The sequence below is a fragment of the Mustela lutreola genome, chromosome 7, assembly GCF_030435805.1.
Source record: "Mustela lutreola isolate mMusLut2 chromosome 7, mMusLut2.pri, whole genome shotgun sequence".
Lineage (NCBI taxonomy): Eukaryota > Metazoa > Chordata > Mammalia > Carnivora > Mustelidae > Mustela > Mustela lutreola.
This window is the reverse complement of record NC_081296.1, coordinates 132,379,960-132,402,615: the sequence shown is the minus strand read 5'-3', so window position 1 is coordinate 132,402,615 and position 22,656 is coordinate 132,379,960. Positions and strand designations below refer to the sequence as shown.

Below are 22,656 nucleotides of genomic sequence, written 5' to 3'. Positions count from 1 at the left end.
TCAACCTCAGTGTGAGCTGTGGGTGTTGGGGTAAGGAGGTCAAAGGTTGGGCAGGGGAAAGCACAGAAAGTATGTGGACACCGCAGGGCCACGGGCAGCCCCGTGCCATGCTGGCATGAACCAGGCACATAGCATGGACAGCGGCTCCAGGACCAGAGAACAGGTAGAGAGATGATGGTGCCAAGCTTGGACTATCGAATTCTGGGATTAGCCATCTGGTTTCTGTTGTGTTCCCCAAGCCATAGGGCACAGCGCTCCATCTACATTAGGTGGTCAGTACTTGATTCATAGTCCACCCAATCTGAGTTCAAAAGCAAGAGAAGCACCGCACCTGTCCCATCTAGTTCTTCTCTTCTTGTGACTAGGGTTATGTGTGAGACACTCGGGGCTGTTCCTTCTGACCTGCCCAAAGAAGGCTGGGCATGTTAGCCTTTTCAGACTGTCAGGCGAAGTATCAAGAAAGGAATGACCTATAGGTCCTTTAATACTGAAAAGTTGCATTTGCTTGTTTGTTTGTTTGTTTGAAATAAAACAGACTGTAGTATACCCATGTAATGGAATGCTACTCGATAGAAAAGAATGAATTACTGATACATGCAATAGACCTGAGTCCCAAAATAATTAGGCTGGGTGAAAGAAGCCAAATGAAAGAGCCTATTGTATGATTCCATTTCTACAAAATTCTTAAAAATACAAAGAAATGTGCAGAAGCAGAGAGTGGGTGCCTGAGGTGGGAGGTGGGGAGACAGCGAGAAACAGAGGGTTACAAATGGACACCAGGAACAACTGGGCACCACAGATATGCTTGTTATCCTGATTACGGTGATGACGTCATAGATATGTATGTTGTCAAAGTGCATCACACTGTATGTTACAAATATTGTTAGTGCAGTCTATGTCCATCATTCCTCAGTAAAGCTGGGGAAAAAAGGTAATGGTATATAGATCCTAAGCAGGGGTCCTAAAATCATATGCATTTCTATAACTTTTGTGGCAGAGCTTTCTTATATCCATGAATATTGCTGTTCTCTGCCTTCAGGCCACAGAATTAGGCCACAATTTCCAGCCTCTGGCTGGAAAACATGGTCAGGACTGGAGTTCTGCCAGCTGACTGTGCACCTTCCCCCCACACACACACCTGACTGGAGGAGACTCTAAACACACAGAGTAGCTGGGGTCCTGGAACTCTGGAGTAGAGCCCCTATTCCCACCCTGTGTTCACAGTGCTGTGAATGAGAAATAAACTTAGAACTATGGAGAGCCACTGAAATTTGGGGCTCGCTCTATTTGATTTCCTAAGGCCAATTTCATGGTTTTACTTGTCTAGGGAGGTCTGGGTGATTTTTCTTTGTTCTGAGTCAGAAAGACCTTATTCTGAACTCTAGTAAGTACCTTGTACTTTATAGAATCTGAGCGGATATCATCTGGAAACCATTCACTGGAATCATTCTTTTTGGTACAAGGCGGGAGACAAGTAGGTATATTCGAATGTAAATTCATAGATAATGGATACATTTAAAAAAAAATAAAAATACTATCCACTATTCTTCATGCTGGGGGTTTCATTTGTATTTTCTCATTTTAAGTTTTTTTGTTTTTGTTTTTCCCAAGGTCTGACTCTGAATTCGGTATCTGGAGGGTCAGAAGGGAAATAAGGCAAGCAGATGTATTGATAACACAAACCATCACTACTAGAAAGAAGGCCCTCAAATTCCACTGAATGCTAGTAACTCAGTAGTAAGAGTAATCGGGCAAGTACGGGGCCTGTATGTACCCACTCAGAGAACTCCAGTCAACTCCTGGGATTTCTTCCAGACTCTCCTGGGTAGCACTACCATGCATATAGCAACAAAAAGTTGTGCCAATATCTTTTTAAAATGGGTCAAGTTTGACACCTTCAGTGAACGTCACCTCTTTATCCTGGAATTAATGACCTTAATCTAAATTGTGCCATGGTGAGCAGATAACCCCAGAATCTCAGTGGCTTACAATTACAAGGATTTATCTCTCCAATTATATCCGTTAAGAATTAGCCCCAGCCAAACGAGCAGGCCCTGTCTAGAACATCAGACTCATCCCGAGCATTGGCGGGCACTGTCCTAAGAATTCAGACGTTGGCTAACATGTCTCAGTATTTAAAAGTACAGACCAAGTTAAAAACTGTTAAATAGGGGCGCCTGGGTGGCTGAGCTGCTTAAGCATTTGCCTTCGGCTCAGGTCATGATCCCAGGGTCCTGGGATCAAGCCCCCCATTAGGCTCCCTGCTCAAGGGAGTCTGCTTCTCCCTCTCCCACCACCCCAGCTCATGCTCTCTCTCTGTCAAATAAATAAATACAATCTTAAAAAAAAAACTATTAAATAAAGTATGTCGTATCTTCCTCGATGAATATATGTTCATAACAACCCAGAAAGGCTGAGACGGAACGGCAGCTTGTTAGACTCCTCGGGGCTCCACACAGAAACCTCACTATGTAGCAGGAAGGAGTCCTACCTGAGGCCTGCTCCCTTCCTTCTCCTCCTGCTCAGCCCACCCAGCCTGGACCGTGAAGGCTACCCCTATCAGCACACTCAAGCTCTCTTCCCGGCCCCTGGAGGACTGGAGTTGCCTATACCAGCAGCACGGGCTGCACGTGGGTATACAAGTCCAGGAAGAAGCTGGAACGCAGGCCTGGGGCTGTTTAGGAAAAGGGTTCTGGAGTCCTGGGTATAGGGACCGTGTTGTAGAAGATGGGGACTGGGGACAAGAGAAGCCAGAGGAGAACCAAAACAGGGCCCAATCCAGGGTCTGAGGGTGGCGTGCGGGTGAGTATGACAGAGAGAAAAGGAATGGCGGTGGAAGCATCTAGAATTTGATGCCAGAAGCCTCACTTCTGCCTGCATTTCATTGGCCAAGCCTGATGTCAACGGGGCAGAACACAATGCTGGGGGTGGGGGGGCTCCAGCATAGAGGGACAGTGAATACTTTGATCAATAATATAATCTTTCCTTAGACACCAGTACTGAGGTGTTTAAGGAAGGAGGAAAAAAATCCAGGAGTTGAAAATAAATATGAATAGCTCATGACTATGCTTTCTGAATGCAGTGAAATGACACGGTGCCTTCCAAATTGCACTCAGTGAAAGGAACTCAGTGGATTGGAATATGCCAAAGTGGAAAATGCCCCCACAATCCCAGCATCCTCTGCAGGGAAAAGGACAATTATTTGGCAAAGGGAAAGCAGGAAGTCTCCCGGGATACATTCTGGCTCAAACTAATAACGTGTTGCTTGAGGCAACCAATTTGTACAAACAAGCCAATCCTGAAGGGGCAGGGGGAGCAAGTCCCGGTGGTTGCTCCCTGGCCCCCCTCCCCACCTTCCCTCCCACCTTCCCTCCCACCTCCCCTCAGGAAAGATTTTCTTTCTGATTTCCATGCAAAAAAAAAAAAAAGAAGAAGAAGAAGAAGAAGAAGAAGAAGAAGCCAAAGACACAAGTGGTTTCCCAAATCATGTTGAGTGAGCCCACCGTTCTGAGTCAACAGGATCTGAGAGAATAAAAGAAACTGCCCTTCTCTAAAGGTGGTTTATAAAAACCAGCCGAGGACATAAAATAGAACTTATTTGGGGTTTGATTTCAGCTGTTTTTCCACAACTTTAAGAAATTTTCTTCCCACAGACTGAATCCTAGCTCTTAAATATGGGGAATTCTGAAAACGACATCATATGGCTATCATCGTAATGACGACTCCTTATTATAGACCAGGAACTTTATGTACCTGGTCTCATTTAACCCTCAGAACAAACTTGCAAGCTCAGTATTACCATTATTATTTCCGTTCTACAGTCAAAAAACTAAAAGTCAATATAATTAAATAATTTGCTGAACATCACAGAGCAGGAGAGTAGGAGAGGTGGTGTTTGACTCTATCAAACCCAGGGAACTGTAGCTCTCCATTACACCATATCTACCTCCTGCCAGGAATATGCAACTAACATTATGTTGGTGAAAAGCAAAACACAAGTGTATGACAGCAATATCTGAAACACCAGCCCCCTACCCCAAAGCAAAAAGACCAGCATTCGACAGCCCACCCCCAACAAATAAACCTGCCCCTAGATACATAAAAAAATTTAAAAATAGCGCCAGTAACACATTTCATTTTCGAAATGGAAATATTTTCATTCCTATTTTTTCTGATTTTTTTAGAGTGATCTATATTATATATAATATACATCCCATAGAAATATATACAGTAAGGAAAGTCTCTGAGATAACCAATATTAGCAGCTTAGGAAATAGCTTATTAAACTTTTTTGTATATAGTTAGAAACACAAATACATCCATATATACATAGATTATATATGTATATATACACACACACATACACTTATACATACACATATATACATACGTATACACATACACTAATATAGCAAAACTATATATAGGCCAATGTAGCAGAATGATTATACATTCTATTCTCTAACTTACCTTTTTTAATTAAAAATATAATTAATTGAGATACTTTCTATGACTGCATAGCATTCCATTTATTTGATTATTTGGTTGGCTATTTGGGTTTTGTTTGCCTTTACTAATGTAAGCAGTGCCAGAAGGTACATCCACACACATGTCTAGCTATTTCTTGGGGACAGACTAAGAGTTACAGAGTGTGACATTTAAACTGACACGAAGGGCTAGGAATGTCTTCCCACACTCCTAGTGTGCAAAGTCCCAACTCTCCACTCCCCATACAAGATGGTTTCAATCATTTAAACTCTGCCAAGGTGCCAGACATTCTTGTTTAATCTGTATGACCAAATGGGGACTAATCATCTCTTCATAGCACTTCTTTGCATTTCCTCTTTAGTGAACGAACATATTTATGTTTGAACTGGCACAGAAGCCAACCAGTCGAGCAGGATAAATTGCTCCTTGCTGACCCACCAAGCCATTCTGTAGATAAGCAGGTGAAAAGGCTAGGTGAGGGATTTTTTAAAAATATATTTTATTTATTTAACTTATGAGAGAGATAGAGAGTCTCAAGCAGACTGCGCTGAGCTCAATCCCATGACCCTGAGATGATGACTTGAGCCAAAATCAAGAGTCTGACGTTTAACCGACTGAGCCACCCAGGTGCACCTGCGAGGGATTTATGAGTCATAACCAGCTCCTTTCTCCTTACTGCCACTGAGGGAGGTAGTGAAGCATCAGATGCACTCCGGTTTCTATAGCAAGTGGCACTGCTAAGTATGGCTCCACAAAGACTACAGAGGATGGGATTATAGTGTCTTGGGCAGGGAAGGGAGAAGACTTCTAACGTGTGTTTGTATAGTGTTAGGGGTTGAACTGTGTGTCCCCAAATTTATGTTGACATCTTAATCCCTAGGACTTCAGTATGTGACTGTATTTGGAGATAGGGTCTTTAAAGAGGCAGTTAAATTAAAGTGAGGTCTTAAGAGTGGGCCCTAGTCCTGTATGGCCACCGTTATAAGAAGAAGAGACCAGGATGCAGACACATCCAGAGGCAATACCAGGTGAAGAAACAGGACAGAGGTTTCAGAAGAACCAATTCTGCTGATGCCTTAATCTTAAAATTTGGGCCTCCAGAATTATGAGGAAATGAATTTCTGTTGGTTAAGCCATCTGGTCTATGGTACTTTGTTACGGCAGCCCTGGTAAACTAATACACATAACATTCCAGATAAAACTAAAACAAACAAACAAACAAACAAAAAAACCAATTGTCCATTTCACAGAAGAAGAACCGATGAGCAACCCTTGGTGCTACCACTGGGGAGGGCTGACATCTTTTTTTTAAGTAAGTTGCAGAAGTAGAATTTAGTGACTCATCAGTTGGATATAATACCCCGTGCTCAGGACATCATGTGCCCTCCTTAATGCCCCTCACCCTGACCCCCCATCCCCCTTCCCACCTCCCCTTCCCCAACCCTGTTTGTTCCCAAGAGTTCAGCATCTCTTATGGCTCCACTCACTTTCTTAATTTTCATCTGATTTTATTTTTCAGGAAAGGCTGACATCTCGTTGATGTTTATAACCTTGTGTTTAGTGCTTCTCTCCGTTTGTAGATGAACCACGAGGTGGTGACATGAATTTGTTCTTGAGGCTCATGGCAGATGTGAATTCTACCAAAGACAGCTTCCTTTTTATAGGAAGTAGCACGATCTGTTTCCTCCCTTGACTCATACTCTGTTTCATCATTTAAACTGAGAATTCATTCTCTCCCTTGAAACAAGCATGAAAAGTTAACTCCCATTTTTCAAGAAAGCCTATGTTACTAAAACATTAATAAGGAGCTGTTCTAAGCTCAGAAGAATTTGCAAATGGAAGGATGAGATGCCCCTGAGCTTAAGTTAGGTGGCTGAGAACAGATCTGGAAGGAAAGAAGCTCTTCAGCGCACGTCACTAAGATCGCCTGCGGTGCCCTGAGAAGGAGCCTCCGGAGAGAATGAAAAAGACTAGACCTTGCCCCACCCAGATTTCAGGACCAGGAAGAGTTGTGTGATCTAAGACACATTAGCTTGGGAGTCCAGAGACTTTGCATGGTCACGCCTCATGTCAAAATTAGTAAGAAAAACAAAAACAAAAAACTGTTCCTTAGATCTGAGGGGTTTCCATCTCCACCGGCTCCACTGCTCTTAACTTTTTCACAGGTGAACTGAACCCTCATGAAAAAAGGATCCATTGTTTAACTCAGGAAAAATAAAAAATAAAAGAAGAAAAAGATGAAACATTCAGAGAAGAATGAAGTGAAAAATAGCCAGTTGTGCCTTGACAATCTCTTTTTAAATAATCTGGAGTGGGGGCACCTGGGTGGCTCAGTCAGTTAAGCGTCTGACCTGGTTTTGGCTCAGGTCATGATCTCAGGGTCATGAGATCAAGCCCTGCACTGCGCCCCACACTCAGAGCAGAGTTGGCTTCAGGTTCTCTCTCCCTCCCCCTCTGCAACACCCCCACGGCTTGCTCACTGGCTAAAATAAAGGAATATCTTTTAAAATAATAATAATAACAACAATTCAAATGGTGGGTGTGGGACAAGGAATTATAAGCCCAGGCTCTGCTTCTAATACTTAGGCCTTGGCTTTTTCCACCATAAAATGAAGACATTTTACTTAGTAATCTCTTAAATTTCTTCTAACTGTAAAGGTCTGTGATAGTTAAAGAATCCAAACCAATCATTATGAGCCTAGACCAAATACAAAAGCATCTATTTCCAGAAAGCTTCAGGAATAATGACAATGAACACTTGAAAGGGCACGGCACACCAGCCTTTGTGGTCCGGGCACTTAATGTTCTCTAGTATTTTGTTGTGCTCGAATTAACATTTCATTACCTGAAAAAAGCAAAGCTCATAATTCTTTCTGAAGCTTGACCTCGCTGGGTGTCAGTGATTTGCACAAGAGCTTTAGTGAGCAATTTCTAATTCCTTTCAATCAGTGATGTTTATCACTCACCAGGGAAGCTACTTAAAGTGAGAGATAACATCCTTCACCGGTAGAATTTAATGACATGTGTTTATTTTATTTTATTTTTAAAGATTTTATTTATTTATTTGACAGAGATCACAAGTAGGCAGAGAGGCAGGCAGAGAGAGAGGAAGGAAAGCAGGCTCCCTGCTGAGCAGAGAGCCTGATGAGGGGCAATGACATATGTTTAAAATATTCCATAAAACAACTCAAAAGTAAGACCTGATAAACTCATTTCTATTTTTCTAAGTTCTCTTTCTAAACAGGTATACCTGGGACCAAGGTGTCTGGAGGCAAGCTTTTCTTCTTTTCGGAGATCAGAAGCCAGAGTATTGTGCAGATGCAACAGGACAAAGGGAGATGGACCTAAGAACATCCACTGGATACCTCCTTAGTTCCAGACATTTGTGCTGGAGACCAGACTGCTGGACAATCCAAGAATGAAAATATTACTGTTGCCCTCAAGGACCTGACTTTGGTCAGGATATGAAAGAACCATGCAACCAAAATATTAGAGGTGGGACAGGGACCACGACCTTCAATAAAGCTCCAGGAAGAACTCCCTCCTTACAGCTCACTGGGGAATGCCCAGTCTTTAGCACCACAGGAGGCACAAAGTAAGGACTTGGCATGAGAAAACCTCACTTGAATTTCATCTTAAACAATAGGTAGGGCTTCATCACAAAAGGAGTTATTCAGGGTAAAAAGCAAGAGTAAGTAGAGACTTAGAAATGGAACATTTTGAAGCGTGATGGAAGAAACAGTATAACTGGGATTCCATCCATTCTAAATACTAAATGTCTTTAGAATCTGTTCAGTTTCCTGTAACCTAACCCAGTCCCCTAGTCCAGGCCACCATATATGTTGTCTGGATTATGGCAGTATGTTAACCCTACCAGTAATACAACCAATAACTACCACGCTTTCCAAGGAGCAATGAAATAAGTGATCCTTTGTGATAGGTGTCCCAACCCTAACATACTGTGGAAACACCTGTGATTTCTGTGACATGGCCAGTATTGCTAATACCACTGGGGTTTGTTGCCTGCATCCACGATTGGTGGAAATGCTTGTGTCACTAACCTCCCTAGAGGAGAGAGACAATAAAGACCTATCATCCAAACTCATGGACCCTCTGTATTCTACATGGCTGCAAATACCCAGTTTTGATCACCAGTTTGGAACTGAAAGGACACATCTTAAACTCTGCCCTAAAGGACTGGGTGAGTTACAGAGAGCTGACAAGCCTGGGTGTCAATCCCAATTTTGTCACTTAACTAATGTGTGGTCTGGACATTGCTGTCCTCATCATAAGACCAAAAAGAACGCCACAAGGTAATCAATAAAAAGCATTTCAGCTGTCATCTCCTCTTTAGGACTAGTACTTCAGCAATTCTACAAGGGACCTGCAGAATCTCTGGCTGGAGGCCACAGGTTTTTAATTAAGTGGTCCCATGATATTTAGTTTAGATTCTATTTAGAACGTAGCAACTTTTTTTTTTTTAAGAGCAAGTAGGAGTGGAGGTGAGGGGCAGAGGGACACGGAAAAGCATACTCCCCACTAAGCCAAGAGCCTGGACCTGAGCTCAAGGCAGACACTTAACTGACTGAACCACCCAGGCACCCCTGGAACACAACATCTAATTTTTTTTTCTAAGATTTTATTTATTTATTTGACAGAGAGAGACACAGCAAGAGAGAACACAAGCAGGGGGAGTAGGAGAGGGAGAAGCAGGCTTTCCGCTGAGCAGGGAGCCTGATGTGGACCCTATCCCAGGACCCTGGGATTGTCACTTGAGCCGAAGGCAAATGCTTAACTGACTTATCCACCCAGGTACCCCTAGAACACAACATCCTAAACTCTGCCTCTCTTTCTCAGATTTTGCTTCTCACAGCAAGAGCCACAAGAAACCATCTCGCTACCACAGAAAAGCCTTCCCCATCTCACCATCTTTCCAGTGTCCGAGGAAAGGGACATGCAGAAAGTATAAGGTAGGTGAGGATCTGAGACTCCCAACTTAGGGAGCAGCCCCCCCGATACCCACACACATCCATATACATCAGTTTTTTTTTTTAAAAAAAACGCTCAAAAGGTTATAATAATCCTCCAAAACAACGCAGAAAAAACTAAATGAATGGAGACTACTGGAGAGTTGCCTAACATTTGTGAAGATGGGAAAAGAGGTGTCCTTCCACACTCGATGCTCCTGTTTGTTCGCTTTTAATTCCTTCCCATCAGGAAGCCACATTTCAATCGGCAGACACACTTAGGCCTCAGTAACTGCAGAACAGGTTTGGAAAGAAGGGTCTTGTCCACTGTATCACTTCAATGTGCCAGCAGCATGCTGGGAGTATGAAATGAACATGAGGTGCTTCCTGCTTCCAAGAAGGTCTCGGTCGAGTGGGACCCCTAAACAAGTCATGGCTGTCCAAAGGGATGAGCGCATAAGGCAGGTTTGTACTTAGCTCCCCGGGAACGCGCAGGAGGCGGCAGCAGGAGCGCTTCCCACGGCTCACTGAGTCATCAACGGTGCCTTTCACGGTACCAGGCACCAGGCAGGTGAGCCAGGAAGAGAGAGCTGGGCTGAAGCCCAACACTCGTTGTATGGCTTTAGCCAAACCATTTAATCTCCTTAGCTATTGTTTCTGCATCCATAAAGTAGGGCAGCAATATCTACTTTTTTTAAATTGTGAAGATTAAATGAGATGAAGTGTGTGTATGTGTGTAGCACATTCCTGCCACATAATAGTTATTCTATAAATAGAAACTCTTTTTAAAATTATGTATGATAGGGACCTGGGTGGCTCAGTCAGTTAATCATCTGCCTCCGGGTCAGGTAATGATCCCAGAGTCCTGGGATGGAGCCCCGTGTTGGGCTCCCACCTCCGCGGGGAATCTGCTTCTCCCTCTGCCTCTGCTCCTCCCCTCTGTCCTTGCTCTCCCTCTCTCAAAATAAATAAAATCTTTTTTAAAAATTACGCATGAAAATCTTTTTTATTTTAAATTATCTTAGAGAGAGACGAGCATAAGCAGGAGGCAGGTACAGAGGGAGGATAGGCAAAGACTCTCAAAGCAGACCCCAGGCTGAGTGTGGAGCCCGACTCAGGGCTTGATCTCATGACCTTGAGATCACAACCAGAGACAAAAGAGTCCAACATTTCGCCAACTGAACTACCCAGGTGCCCCTGTATGAAAACCCTTTTAATGGCAAAAAGTCTGCTTGCAGATTATCGGTTTCTTGTAGGAGTCCTGAGATACCACATAACTTACTCATTTTTGTATCTCTAACAACTGGTAAAATACCAGTTTCACTCAATAAATATTTGTGTTTCTGAGAAAACTCTGAAACTCTCTGGAGAAACTTTCAAAGAAACCAGTCATTAGAGGGGTTTCTTTTTGTTTTTCTTCACCGATTAAAATCCAAAATGCACAACTTAATGGAGACAAGAAAGCTAGGATCCTGGGGCACTCTAAGTACAGAAATGAGGCCAAATTTATATTTATGAGAGAGAAAAAAGATCTAATTTTTTTTTTAATTCTACTCTTCTTTGATTTTGAGGAGGAGACTACTATTCAGGAAGACTCTGAATATTGCTGAAATTTGTAGCTAGGCAAAAGAATTTTAAAAACAAATTAACTGGGGCGCCGGGGGGGCTCAGTGGGTTGGGCCACTGCGTTTGGCTCAGGTCATGATCTCAGGGTCCTGGGATCGAGTCCTGCATCGGGCTCTCTGCTCAGCAGGGAGCCTGCTTCCTCCTCTCTCTCTCTCTGCCTGCCTCTCTTCCTACTTGTGATCTCTCTCTGTCAAATAAATAAATAAAATCTTAAAAAAAAAAAAATTTAAATAAATAAAAAAAAAAAACAAATTAACTTCATTTTTGTCTTCCAAGAAAATATATTCAAGGTAAAAAAAAAAAAAAGTCATGAAATACGAATGTGTCTTGAGAACTGGAACCCCCCCTAGGACCCCATCATGCACAATGATAATTACTGTTTACTGGGAATTCCTGTCTAGTGCTCCACCAACTACAGTGGGACTAGAAAAAAACCGACAACAGAGGAAAATGTCACATCTTATAAGGAGTTACACAGCCCTGATGAGGTTCTCCCACCAACCTTAACTAACAATGACCAGAGAAACTTCCTGAGCATCTAAAAAGTTCTTGTCACAAAAAAATAGAGGTCTCAAGTTCTTAGTTTTCTACCTAGTATAAACACTTGTTTCTGAGTAAAAAAAAAGAGTCCAAACCCCTGGGGATATCCTACTGCTCTGGGAGAATTCCACTGTGATCAGATCAGTGCAAATGAAACAAGAACATATGATCCACATTTATTTTAAAACCCACCAGCATTAAGTACAAAGAAAGTCTGGCAAAATGTAGTCTTGCGTCTGCTGAACCTAGAATTTTTTAAAAAGGCCAAGAGGTATAGCAGAGCCTGAGACACAGCAGGGCTAACTTTGTAAATGTGGACCAATTCATTTAAATATTTTTTTCTGGTTTCTCAACACTTTAGTAGTGGCAAGAATCTCCAAGTCAAGATTAGCCAATGTATGTTTGGGCTTCAGAACACTGAGATCTGACCAGGGACTCAGTCTGGGCTCGTGGACAGCTAAATGGATTTTCGTAGGTACATAAATATATGTGTGTACCGGTACACATAGAAATTATGGGCCTATATGGATACATAGAAATTACACATATACACACCTACATACAATTTCAGAACTTTTGAAAGTTTTTAATAATCTAACACTCGCTATGAATCTCCAACAGAGGGGGCCCAGCATGACCTGACATACGGGCCCCTGGCATCTTGGTTTTTCTTGAGCTGCCACATGGGATACCTTTGGCGAGGAATGCTGGACTCTTAAACTCAAACAGGACGCGGATGTCTGGGATGCTGATGACTCCCCACCTGCAGTCTCACTCCCTTCATTCAAGGATCCATTCAACGGACAATGATTAAACACCTGCTATGAGCTTTATCCAGGCCTGATGCAAACTGAGCGTTCTCATCCTATCCTTGAACTCTCCCCTTCTTTTGTGTGTAAAAGAAAACGAAAATGGAACCCACCACTTAACAGGAGAATGTGCTCCTGCAGACATTCTGTGTTTTCTCTTTCCTGCTTGCCATGGTCTTCCAAAGGCTTATTTTTATTCCCCCGACACTCTTCCTGTTTATCGTCCCATGTGAAACTATCGGTGTTTCAGAGGGAGGCTGCCTGGTGAAGATGACAGGGTGTGCCTGTCATCCAGGGCAAGGGGGGCCCCCGGGGAGGCAGGGGGAGAGAGAGGAAACAAGTGTTAGTAAAGTTCTTGCCTGTTCCCAGTTCTCCCGCAATGTGCTCTGAAGAGCTAAATCCCAGGGCAAATATCCACATGCTCTCCAGCTCTGCCCCGTATCCTTCGATGTAACCAAGGTGAGGGGATTTGTTTGCCTTCCTCCTCCTAATTACCGCCCCCCCCCCCACCCCTTGGTGAGAAAACGAGAAGAGAGTGCAGGTTGATCACAGAGTCTTGCCCTCCCACAAGTATGCCTGGGATCCGGATTGCCAACCCGCTGCAGAAACCCTGAGGCCGACGACAGGGAGGAGTCCTAGGCTTGGGTCAGCCCAGCACAGAGCAGTGGGGCCAAGGTAAACAGGCTGGGCCTGGGCCCCCAGAACCCTCTGCACACAGGAGATGAATCACAGAGCTTCTGGCCCAGCTGCAGGCTCGCACAGCGGGCTGCCAGGGAAAGCCCAGGCCAGCTGGGCCCAGGCCGCTCCTGGTGGAGGCTGCAGGTCTTCCCGCTCTGTGCCTCCCGCTGCCATGTTAAAAGCACGGGGCAGGGGGCAAACACCAAAAGTCTCCCCAAGACAGCTGCTCCCCAGGACCCCCAAGCCCTCGGTTCGGAAAGCAACTTCCCACAGCCTCTCTTTACACGTCCCCCTGGCTCACTTCTGAAGACTTCTCAGGGGTCATCCCACCACACGTATGGTTTGCTGGCCTCTTTGAGACAGTAATTATCCTTATTTCCCATGTCAAAGGGAAATGAGGCTCAGAGCTGTGAAATTAAGATTTTTTAAAAATCCCTGCTGCCCTCTGCACTGCGTGAAGCAGCTGCACACACGGCCTGTTGCCCAGCCTGGCCAGGGATGCTCGGCCCCACTTCCCAGGTGAGGAATGGCAGCTCCGGGGAGAGGACGGGCCCAGAGACACACACAGAGCACAATCTGCTCCCTATCCTCCCGAGGATTTAGTTTACCTTCACTGGACCATCCAGCCTCCCAGGAGACCCTTCCACGAGGTTGGCCACTGGCACAGGCCTGGTGCCCGGGGGTGGACAGGTAGTCCCATGACTGGAGGGCTTTCCAGAGCTTTCAATATCTCAGATGAAAGCATTTATAAATTCCCTGCTACTAAAGTAGAAAGATAAATGCCACAGGGTTAGAAGTATCTGGTCATTCTCCTAAACCTTGTTGTTCCTTATCCAGGATGAGTTAAAGGCTTTTCAAAGCCAAAGTCCACCCTGACTACACAGGTCCAGGCATTCAGAAAGGATCCAGGGGTTTCTCTACCTGGGGCTGCATCCAGACACTCTCCACACAGCCTGGGCCACTCACCTCACTGCCTCTCATTTTTCCAGGCCCCAAGGCATGCTGCTTGCCCCCTCTGGGCCTGGAAGAGCGGGTAGAGGTGAGGAGATGGAGGCATTCCCCTGGGCCTGGCCCTGGGCTGATCACTACTAAATAATGAGATTTGTTTTCCAGCATCCAGAAGCTTGTTTACATAACACAATACTATGGACACACAGCAGTTATCTAGAAGCACTCATATCTGTTAAGGAAACATGAACTTCTTCCTCAGACTACACCTATTATACATCTTATTTAAAAACCTTTTGATTCTATTTATGTCAAAAAGAGACCCCATGGTTGGGGCGCCTGAGTAGCTCAGTCAGTTAAGCGTCTGCCAGTTGGTTTTGGCTCAGGTCATGATCTCATGGGTTGTGAGATCAAGCCCCGCATGGGGCTCCAGGCTCAGCAAGGAGTCTGCTTGAAGATTCTCTCCCTCTGCCCCTCCCACGACTCATGTGTGCACACGCGCTCTTTCAAATAAATAAATCTTCAAAAAAATTTTTTTTTCTTAAATAAACCTCATGGCAAAATAAGTGTATCTGTTCAGAAGGTCTGGAAGGTAACAAGGCAAAATGATAAACATGATGACTCCTGGGTACCGCCAGGCTTGGGAATCATGGTAAAAGACTTTGGAACTTTGGTTGAAATCCAGGTTCATCCATTTCTTATTGGTATTATCTCGGATAAGCTTCTTACCTTCTAGACTCGGGATCAACTAGGAAATGGGGAGAGAGCTCTCCGCCTTGCAGGACTGCTGTCCAGGCCTGAGATGGCACACGTCATATTCCAGCACACAGCACAGACTCAGGAAGGGCTGGCTATGATCTATCATTACGTCTGCAAAAAAGGAAGGTTGCCAAAAGGCCATACCACTAGCCTTCCGTAGCTATAGAAACTGTCTCCTGCTGAAGGAGAGAGCTAACAGTATCACTCCTCATTGTATAGTCCGAGTTTTGCCTTTGCTTCTCCAGGGTGACCCTAGACTACCCTAGACTACCTTGAGCTCCTGGTGGAGACCAAAGTGTGTTGGCTTTTCTGCATTTGCTTCACGCGTGCCCTCATCCTAAATCCATTCTCCTCCTCTTCTCCAGCAGCTCTAGGGCCTGTGGGCTGACCTCTGAGGGCTTGCCTCAGCAGGGCCCTGTGCCCTCTGATTTCCAGCTGGGATCTGCCAGGGGGAAGCACCAGCACAAGATCTGGGCATTTATTCCTCCCTCCCTCCCCACTCCACCAAATATGGGGCAGTGGCTCCGTCTTTCCTATAGTCCCTCCTCTGTGATTCTAGCTCCGGCTGCCTCTGTAAGCAGTCCTCTCATTAAACCCTTGTCAGATAAAACTTGTTTGAAGATGCCATCTGTCTCCTGCCAGGACCTCGACCAAAACAATGAGGGAAGAGGTTCTCTCGGGGGAACTGTAATACTGTTAAATTGACATCAGAAAAGGGAGATTCTGAAAATAATTATAAGCTTTGGAGACAGATTAACCATGTCCAGGTCAGAGAAGGACTCTGATTTCCATCACTAGAACCTCTAGGAATTGAAGCCATTTTCATCTAAGTAGATAGGTCACTGGGAAAAAAACAGCCTGAGCCTAGAGATCCTGACTTTTCTACAGTGGAGAGCTTACCTCCCCCTTTCTGAAGCAGTAAGAATCCCAGGGCAGGAGAGAGAAGAAACCAGCTACATAGACTGTCTCATTTGGATCTGACAACAACAACTTGGTAAGCATGACTATTATCTCCACTTTTCAGGGGAGGAATGGAGTCATAAAGATATTAATGATCTTGCCCAAGGTCACACTGCTGGTAAATGGAAGGAGGAGGATCTGAGCTGTCTAACCCCGGTCTGCATGCTGCTAACCCGTGTGTTATACGCGCCCCCCATGGGAAGGCCGGGAAAGGCAGCTGAGAGCGAGAAGCGAAGGCAGGCGGGGGACCAGGGATGGGGGCGTACAGCCTCTTCCTAACTGCCTCAGCTTCTGATGGTACCTTCCCATCATGCAAGGTCCCCCACAGTCAAGATGGGGTTGTAGGGACATATATCAGGCCCTGACTGAGATCATCAGCCGCAGAGATTAACCAGAATGGAGAGTGTATGTAAACAAAATGCTCCAAGGGACTGTGGCTTGTGAAAAGAGACTGTGATAAACTAGGATTCTTCGCAGTATTATCAAATACCAACCCAAATCCTGCCTGAACCTTTAGTCTGCAAGAAATCTCTCTCTCTATGCGTAGACCCCTGTAATAACACACAGCCTAAGGACAAATGTTGCCCAAATTTGAAAAACAATCCAGAGACAAATGCCTAAACAACATTTTTGAGAGAGAAAAACAAATACTGTTGGACACACCTGGCAAATTCATCCACAGAGAAATTATCAGCAACTCTATCACTTTTAAAGGAAAATAATCCCTTGGGCCAAATAATACACCAAGAACACGCTACATCTATCCAATGCCATCGTCCTAAATCTAACCCAAGTACCGTGCTTGTTAACAGGCTCCTATTCCACCTGCAAAGCAAGGCGGCGTCCTTCTCACATTTACCAGAAATCTAATAAATGAGACCACGGTATATGACAGACTCACGGACAACAGAATAATTATCACCGTAACATGATTCGTAGTCTGCACACAGTGGCCGAGTCCTGACTCTCATTCTGCTTCCTATAACATTTGCTTTTTCTCTGTGCTAATCTATCTCCCTCTTGCTGAAAAGGGAAGGTGTACAGGTGAGTGGATGAAAGATTCAGCCTCGGGCCTATTACCTATCATTCAGTCATCCAAGGAGAAAATCAGTCGACAAGGAACAGTATTTGTACTGAATAGTAGAAAACAGCAAGTTAAGATGTAATGTCAAATGGTTTCCTAGTATTAACATCTTGCCAACCAATCAGCCAGTCTGTATACGTGTTTTTTCCTAATGCAATCTTGAACCACTCTGTATTCTAGCTTTTTAACTGGATGACAGCTGCACGGAACTCATTATGCAAACAAAGCTGGCTGCAGAGATTTTAAGAGCAGCAAAAGGTCACCAAAAGTGATCTGCACCCCTGGGGATAAAAATATATTATATGTTTATAAAAAATTAAAAATTTAAAAAAAAAAAAAGCGATCTGCAAAGCCCTCTGGGCTCCGTCTTACCAGTTGAGCCAGCCTGAGAAGCCTTGCCACTCATCTGCTCCTCAGCACTGATGAGCTGCAGGTCTGTGTATGAGGGATCAAAACTGGGGCTACTGGTGTCTTCAGAATGTGTGGTCCAGCTGCTCTCAGAGGTCAGAGGGCATCTCCTCAGGGAGTCGAAGGAAGGGCACGTCCAGCAGGGCATGGTCAGTGGCAGGGCTGGGGGACAGACCAAATGCAAAAGTAAGCAGTATAAATAGGTGTGCTCTGTTGATCTTTCATGCTTGTCTTACCTTGATGGTGCTTAGATCCTGTGAAATCCTTAACAGCCATACAAGGCAAGGAAATGATAGAAACATCACTTATGATAGACAGAGGAAAATGACTGACTGAGAGCTCACTGTCAGTCAGTATCAAAACCAATACCATGAAGAAGGGAGTCTCCTGACTCTCAGATCAAAGAAAATCTTGCTAATGAAAAACAGTGATTTCCAGCTCTAATTCTATTTCTAAACTGCGATTTCCGCTTCATCCAAACCAAAGCTTCACGAGTCCTACTGTTTCCCCCTTACCCTGCCTCCATTTCTTAGGGGCATGGCAACAATCTCAGGAAAACTCACCCAATTACACTGCAAAATCAGAGCTAGGTTACGTTACGGGATAAGAGAAGATAGGTGAATATGGACGTATTTGCCTCAGAATGGGATACGGCCCTGCTTGAGGTTGACTGTAACCGGACAGTCTGCAGACCGTACAGATACCACGTGAGCTCTCCCGGGGCTGCTGATCGGTAATAGAACAGACAAGAACTTCCAGGATGCACAGGGCTGCTTTCTCTCCTGAACGCCGAGCACCAAACCGAGATTTTCAAAACCGCTTTGGAAAATTTCTTTTTTTAAAATGAAATTTTCGAATGTTCTTCATTTGTCTTCAGTACATAACCTACCACATGGTTTCTCCAAGGTGTTCCATGAGGATCTTCTCGCAAATTTATTAATAAGTACTACAAACAAGGGCCGAAAGGAGTGTGGACAGGGGAGGAAAAACAAAAGAGAAGGAAATCGCATTTCTTGGGTCCTCACGAAATGTCAGGCACTTTTACAAATATTACCTCATTTCATTACCAGTTCTGAGAGACAGGCACTGGTGTTATTTGACACAAGGGAAAACTGACTCGAGAGGTTAAACGACTTGTTCAACAAGGGTCAGTTCTCTGGGGTGTCTGCGTAGCTCAGTCGGTTGAGTGTCCAATTTCTGCTCAGGTTATGATCTCAGGGTCATGATATCGAGCCCTGTGCTGGGCTCTGTGCTCAGCACAGAGTCTGCTTTCCTCCTCCCTCTACTTATCCCCCTTCTCTCAAAAATAAATAAAATAGAATCTTAAAAAAAAAAGGTGGGGGGGGGGGGTAGTTCTCCTAGCTGGAGAATCAAAATTATAGTGTTGGCTTCAGAGAAATACGGGTTAAGATAAAATGGAGAAAAATGAATAAACAGCAATTTATAGGACATGTGGAACAAATATGAAACCACAGAGAATTTTCATTTAGTATTCTCTTACACATTTGTAAGACATGTAGGTCTTCTCTGTCTGGAGTAGTCATGGCTCACTTTGCTTTTACTTTAAAAACATTACCCTCTCAGGCCCCTGGGTGGCTCAGTCAATTAAGCATCTGCCTTCAACTCAGGTCACGATCCCGAGGGTCCTGGAATGGAGTCCTGCATTGGGCTCCCTGCTTAGCAGGAAGTCTGCTTTTCCCTCTGGCCTTTCCCTCTGCTTGTGATCTCTAATAAATAAAATCTTCTAAAAATAAATAAATATGGACCACATCTTCCTTATCCATTTGTCCATTGAAGGGCATCTTGGTTCTTTCCACAGTTTGGCGACCGTGGCCATTGCTGCTATAAACATTGGGATACAGATGGCCCTTCTTTTCACTACATCTGTATCTTTGGGGTAAATACCCTGCAATGGCAGGGTCATAGAGAAGTTCTATTTTTAATTTCTTGAGGAATCACCACACTGTTTTCCAAAGTGGCTGCACCAATTTGCATTCCCACCAACAGTGTAAGAGGGTTCCCCTTTCTCCACATCCTCTCCAACACATGTTGTTTCCTGTCTTGCTGATTTTGGCCAGTCTAACTGGTGTAAGGTGGTATCTCAATGTGGTTTTAATTTGAATCTCCCTGATGGCTAGTGATGATGAACATTTTTTCATGTGCCTGATAGCCATTTGTATGTCTTCATTGGAGAAGTGTCTGTTCATATCTTCTGCCCATTTTTTAATATGATTGTCTGTTTTGTGTGTGTTGAGTTTGAGAAGTTCTTTATAGATACTGATAAGGAAGATGTGGTCCATATACACTATGGAGTATTATGCCTCCATCAGAAAGGATGAATACCCAACTTTTGTAGCAACGTGGACAGGACTGGAAGAGATTATGCTGAGTGAAATAAGTCAAGCAGAAAGAGTCAATTATCATATGGTTTCACTTATTTGTGGAGCATAACAAATAGCATGGAGGACAAGGGGAGATGGAGAGAAGAAGGGAGTTGAGGGAAATTGGAAGGGGAGGTGAACCATGAAAGACTATGGACTCTGAAAAACAACCTGAGGGTTTTGAAGGGGCGGGGGGTGGGAGGTTGGGGTACCAGGTAGTGGGTATTAGAGAGGGCATGGATTGCATGGAGCACTGGGTGTGGTGCAAAAACAATGAATACTGTTACGCTGAAAAGAAATTTTAAAAAATAAAAATAAATAAATAAATAAATAAAATTAAAATGTTGCCCTCTCAGTAAGATATTCCTGAGCTGGTCTCTCCAAAGACACAAAGTCCCTTCTCTCCTTCATCTCTCCTTAGCATGATCACCATCTAATGTACTACATATCCAGTGTCTTCCCCACTAGCATTTAAGCTCCTTGGTGGGAAGCCAGGAATTTTGGTCCATTTTGTTTACTTCTGTACCCCCATTCCTAGAATAATGTCTGGTGTGAATAGGTACTCAATGAATATTGGTTATGTCAACAAAAGCACCAGAAATCACTCCTAACAGTCTATGGTAAGTACAGACTCTTAAAACTAAATTTGTACCTATAAAACTCGAAAGGCTAAGGAAGTAAAAATAAACCACCAAAAAGCCAAAAGCAAAGCTGAACTTGTAAAGACTTTTTATAGAACTTCTATTTCCTACAGTATAATGGATTAGACACTTTAAGCTATTGGGGAAACAAAATTAAAATATTAGGAAAATGTAGTAACATTATTTGAAATACATTATAGCATGAGCAAGAAAGCAAAGAATTGTCAGAGGCCAAGTTCAAGTTAGAACCCAGAATGGTAAACAGCACACAACCTGATTTTCATACCCTGAGGCTTGTAAACAAACCAGAGAGACTCTTGAGGTTTTTTTTTTCTTTTCTTTTTTTTAAATGTCTTGTGAGAAAGCAAAAGGAGGAAAAACTTAGGGCTAACTCAAGATGGGAAATCTAACAAAAGATGTGATGCATGAAGCTTGAATTCCCAAAGGGATCTGTTCAAGGGTAAATTAGGAATAAGTTCCACCCCCAAGCTAAGGATAGCAAACACAATGGTCTGTCTTAAGACTGGGTACAAGGTAGAGAAAAGAAACCTCCTGAGAATTTATAACTATAAACTGTCCCACAAAGGGGCTTGTAGCTAAAACTACTTGTGTGGTCTGAAAACCTTCCAGTTTGAGAACACAGTTGAAGTATTTGCAGGTTGGTAGTGGCCTCAGGCACCTGGGAAAAGCAAATACTAATCCTTTCTGGAGGAAGATATTTCAAAGCCAGTCTTCCCAGACAGAGTGTTCCTCAGTTTCACATGGAAAAATCAAATAATAAATAAATCAAATAAATAAATAAATAAATAATAAAAATAAGCAAATCACAAAATATATAAGAAATCAAGTTACCATAAACACAAACCAGAGAGCCTGTAATGTGTGGGGGCAGGGTGGGAGTGGGGCGGGCGGGGGGGGGGGGGAATAGCAAACAGAATCAGACCTGTGAAGAATTCAGATCTAGAATTATTAAGCAAGAAATGTAAGTATATTTACTACATTTAAGGAAACAAGAAAAGAAGAAATGAAAATGAAAATATTAGAAAAGGACACACAGAACTGAAAATGAGCTTCTGGAGAAGAAAAATACTACTGTAAATACAAAATTGTCTAGACAGCATAGAAAGGCAGAGAGGGAAACATGAAAGACAGATTAAAACACACGGGAGCAGTGCCTCACTGGTTCCGTCCATGGAGTGTGAGACTCTTGATCTCAGAGTTTGAGATCCCATGTTTGAGTGTAGAACTTAGTTAAAATTAAAATATTTAAAACACATGGGAGAGAAAATGGGAAGGTCTTGTAGTTATCTGTAGAACCTGAGCTCCTAAGGAGAAGAGTGAGAGAATGAGAGGCAATATTTAAAAAAAACAAAAAACCAAAAAAACATTACTGAGAATTTCCCAGAATTTATGAAAGATTTTATTTGTCATATTAGAAATTCCATGGTATCTCAAGATATGTAACCAAAAACAAGTGTACAAGTGGACATCAAAACCATACAAGACCAAAGACAAAGAGAGATCTTAAATAAGATTACTTTCAGAGGAATTATGATTAGGCTGACTACCACCTTTACACCAAGGCAAGCTAAAGCACACTTCAATGAGCTGACAGAAAATAAGTGTCTAGTAAAATTATATACTCAGTGAGGAGATATTCAGAGGTCAAGGGAATAATAACAATAATCTAAACAAACAAAAACCACAATTAATCTAAAAGAAGGAAAGATGAGAAAAAGAAGCATGATACCACAAAAATAAACTATATCAGTGCTTGATAATAAACATAAAAGGACTAAAATTGCCAGCTTAAAAAAAAAAAAGACTATCAAGTTGAAAAAAAAAACAAATGAAATCCAATGTGCTGTTCACAAAAGACACATCTAAAATACAAAGATTTGTCAATGATGAAAGTAAAGGGATGAGGAAATCAAACAGGACAATATATTAAAATATTATATATGCTACATATATAATACATATGAACATATAAGATAATATATTAATGGAAAGAACCTGATACATTGTAGCCTATAGACTTTAAAGTAAAAAGCAATACTAGAAAGGGTCACAATAAAATTATATGTTTTAACTCATCAGAAATATAGTAATTCTAAATTGGTATATATTTAATAACTGAGTCTCAAAATTATTAATACAAAACTGACAGAACTGCAGAAAGCAAGAAATGTCCATCATCATAATGGGAGATTTTTAAATACACCTCTCTCAGTAACTGATAGACCAAGCAGGCAGAAAAATCAGCAAGGAAACAGAAGATATAAACAACAAAATGAGCAAACTGATCTAATGGTCATACAAAGATCAACAGATGAAGAATACATAATCCTCATAACCCACATCTAG

At 43.0% G+C, this 22,656-nt stretch overlaps 1 protein-coding gene across 2 annotated transcripts in view; it reads right to left on the bottom strand.

Annotated features, from left to right (window-relative positions):
• Positions 1 to 22,656, bottom strand: part of STON2 (stonin 2) — a 156,010-nt gene that overhangs the window by 78,355 nt on the left and 54,999 nt on the right. For both annotated transcript variants that reach the window (XM_059182622.1, XM_059182623.1), the window contains exon 4: positions 17,232 to 17,429. In XM_059182622.1, coding sequence (XP_059038605.1) covers positions 17,232 to 17,429 — 198 coding nt within the window. The remainder of the gene's footprint in view (positions 1 to 17,231; positions 17,430 to 22,656) is intronic.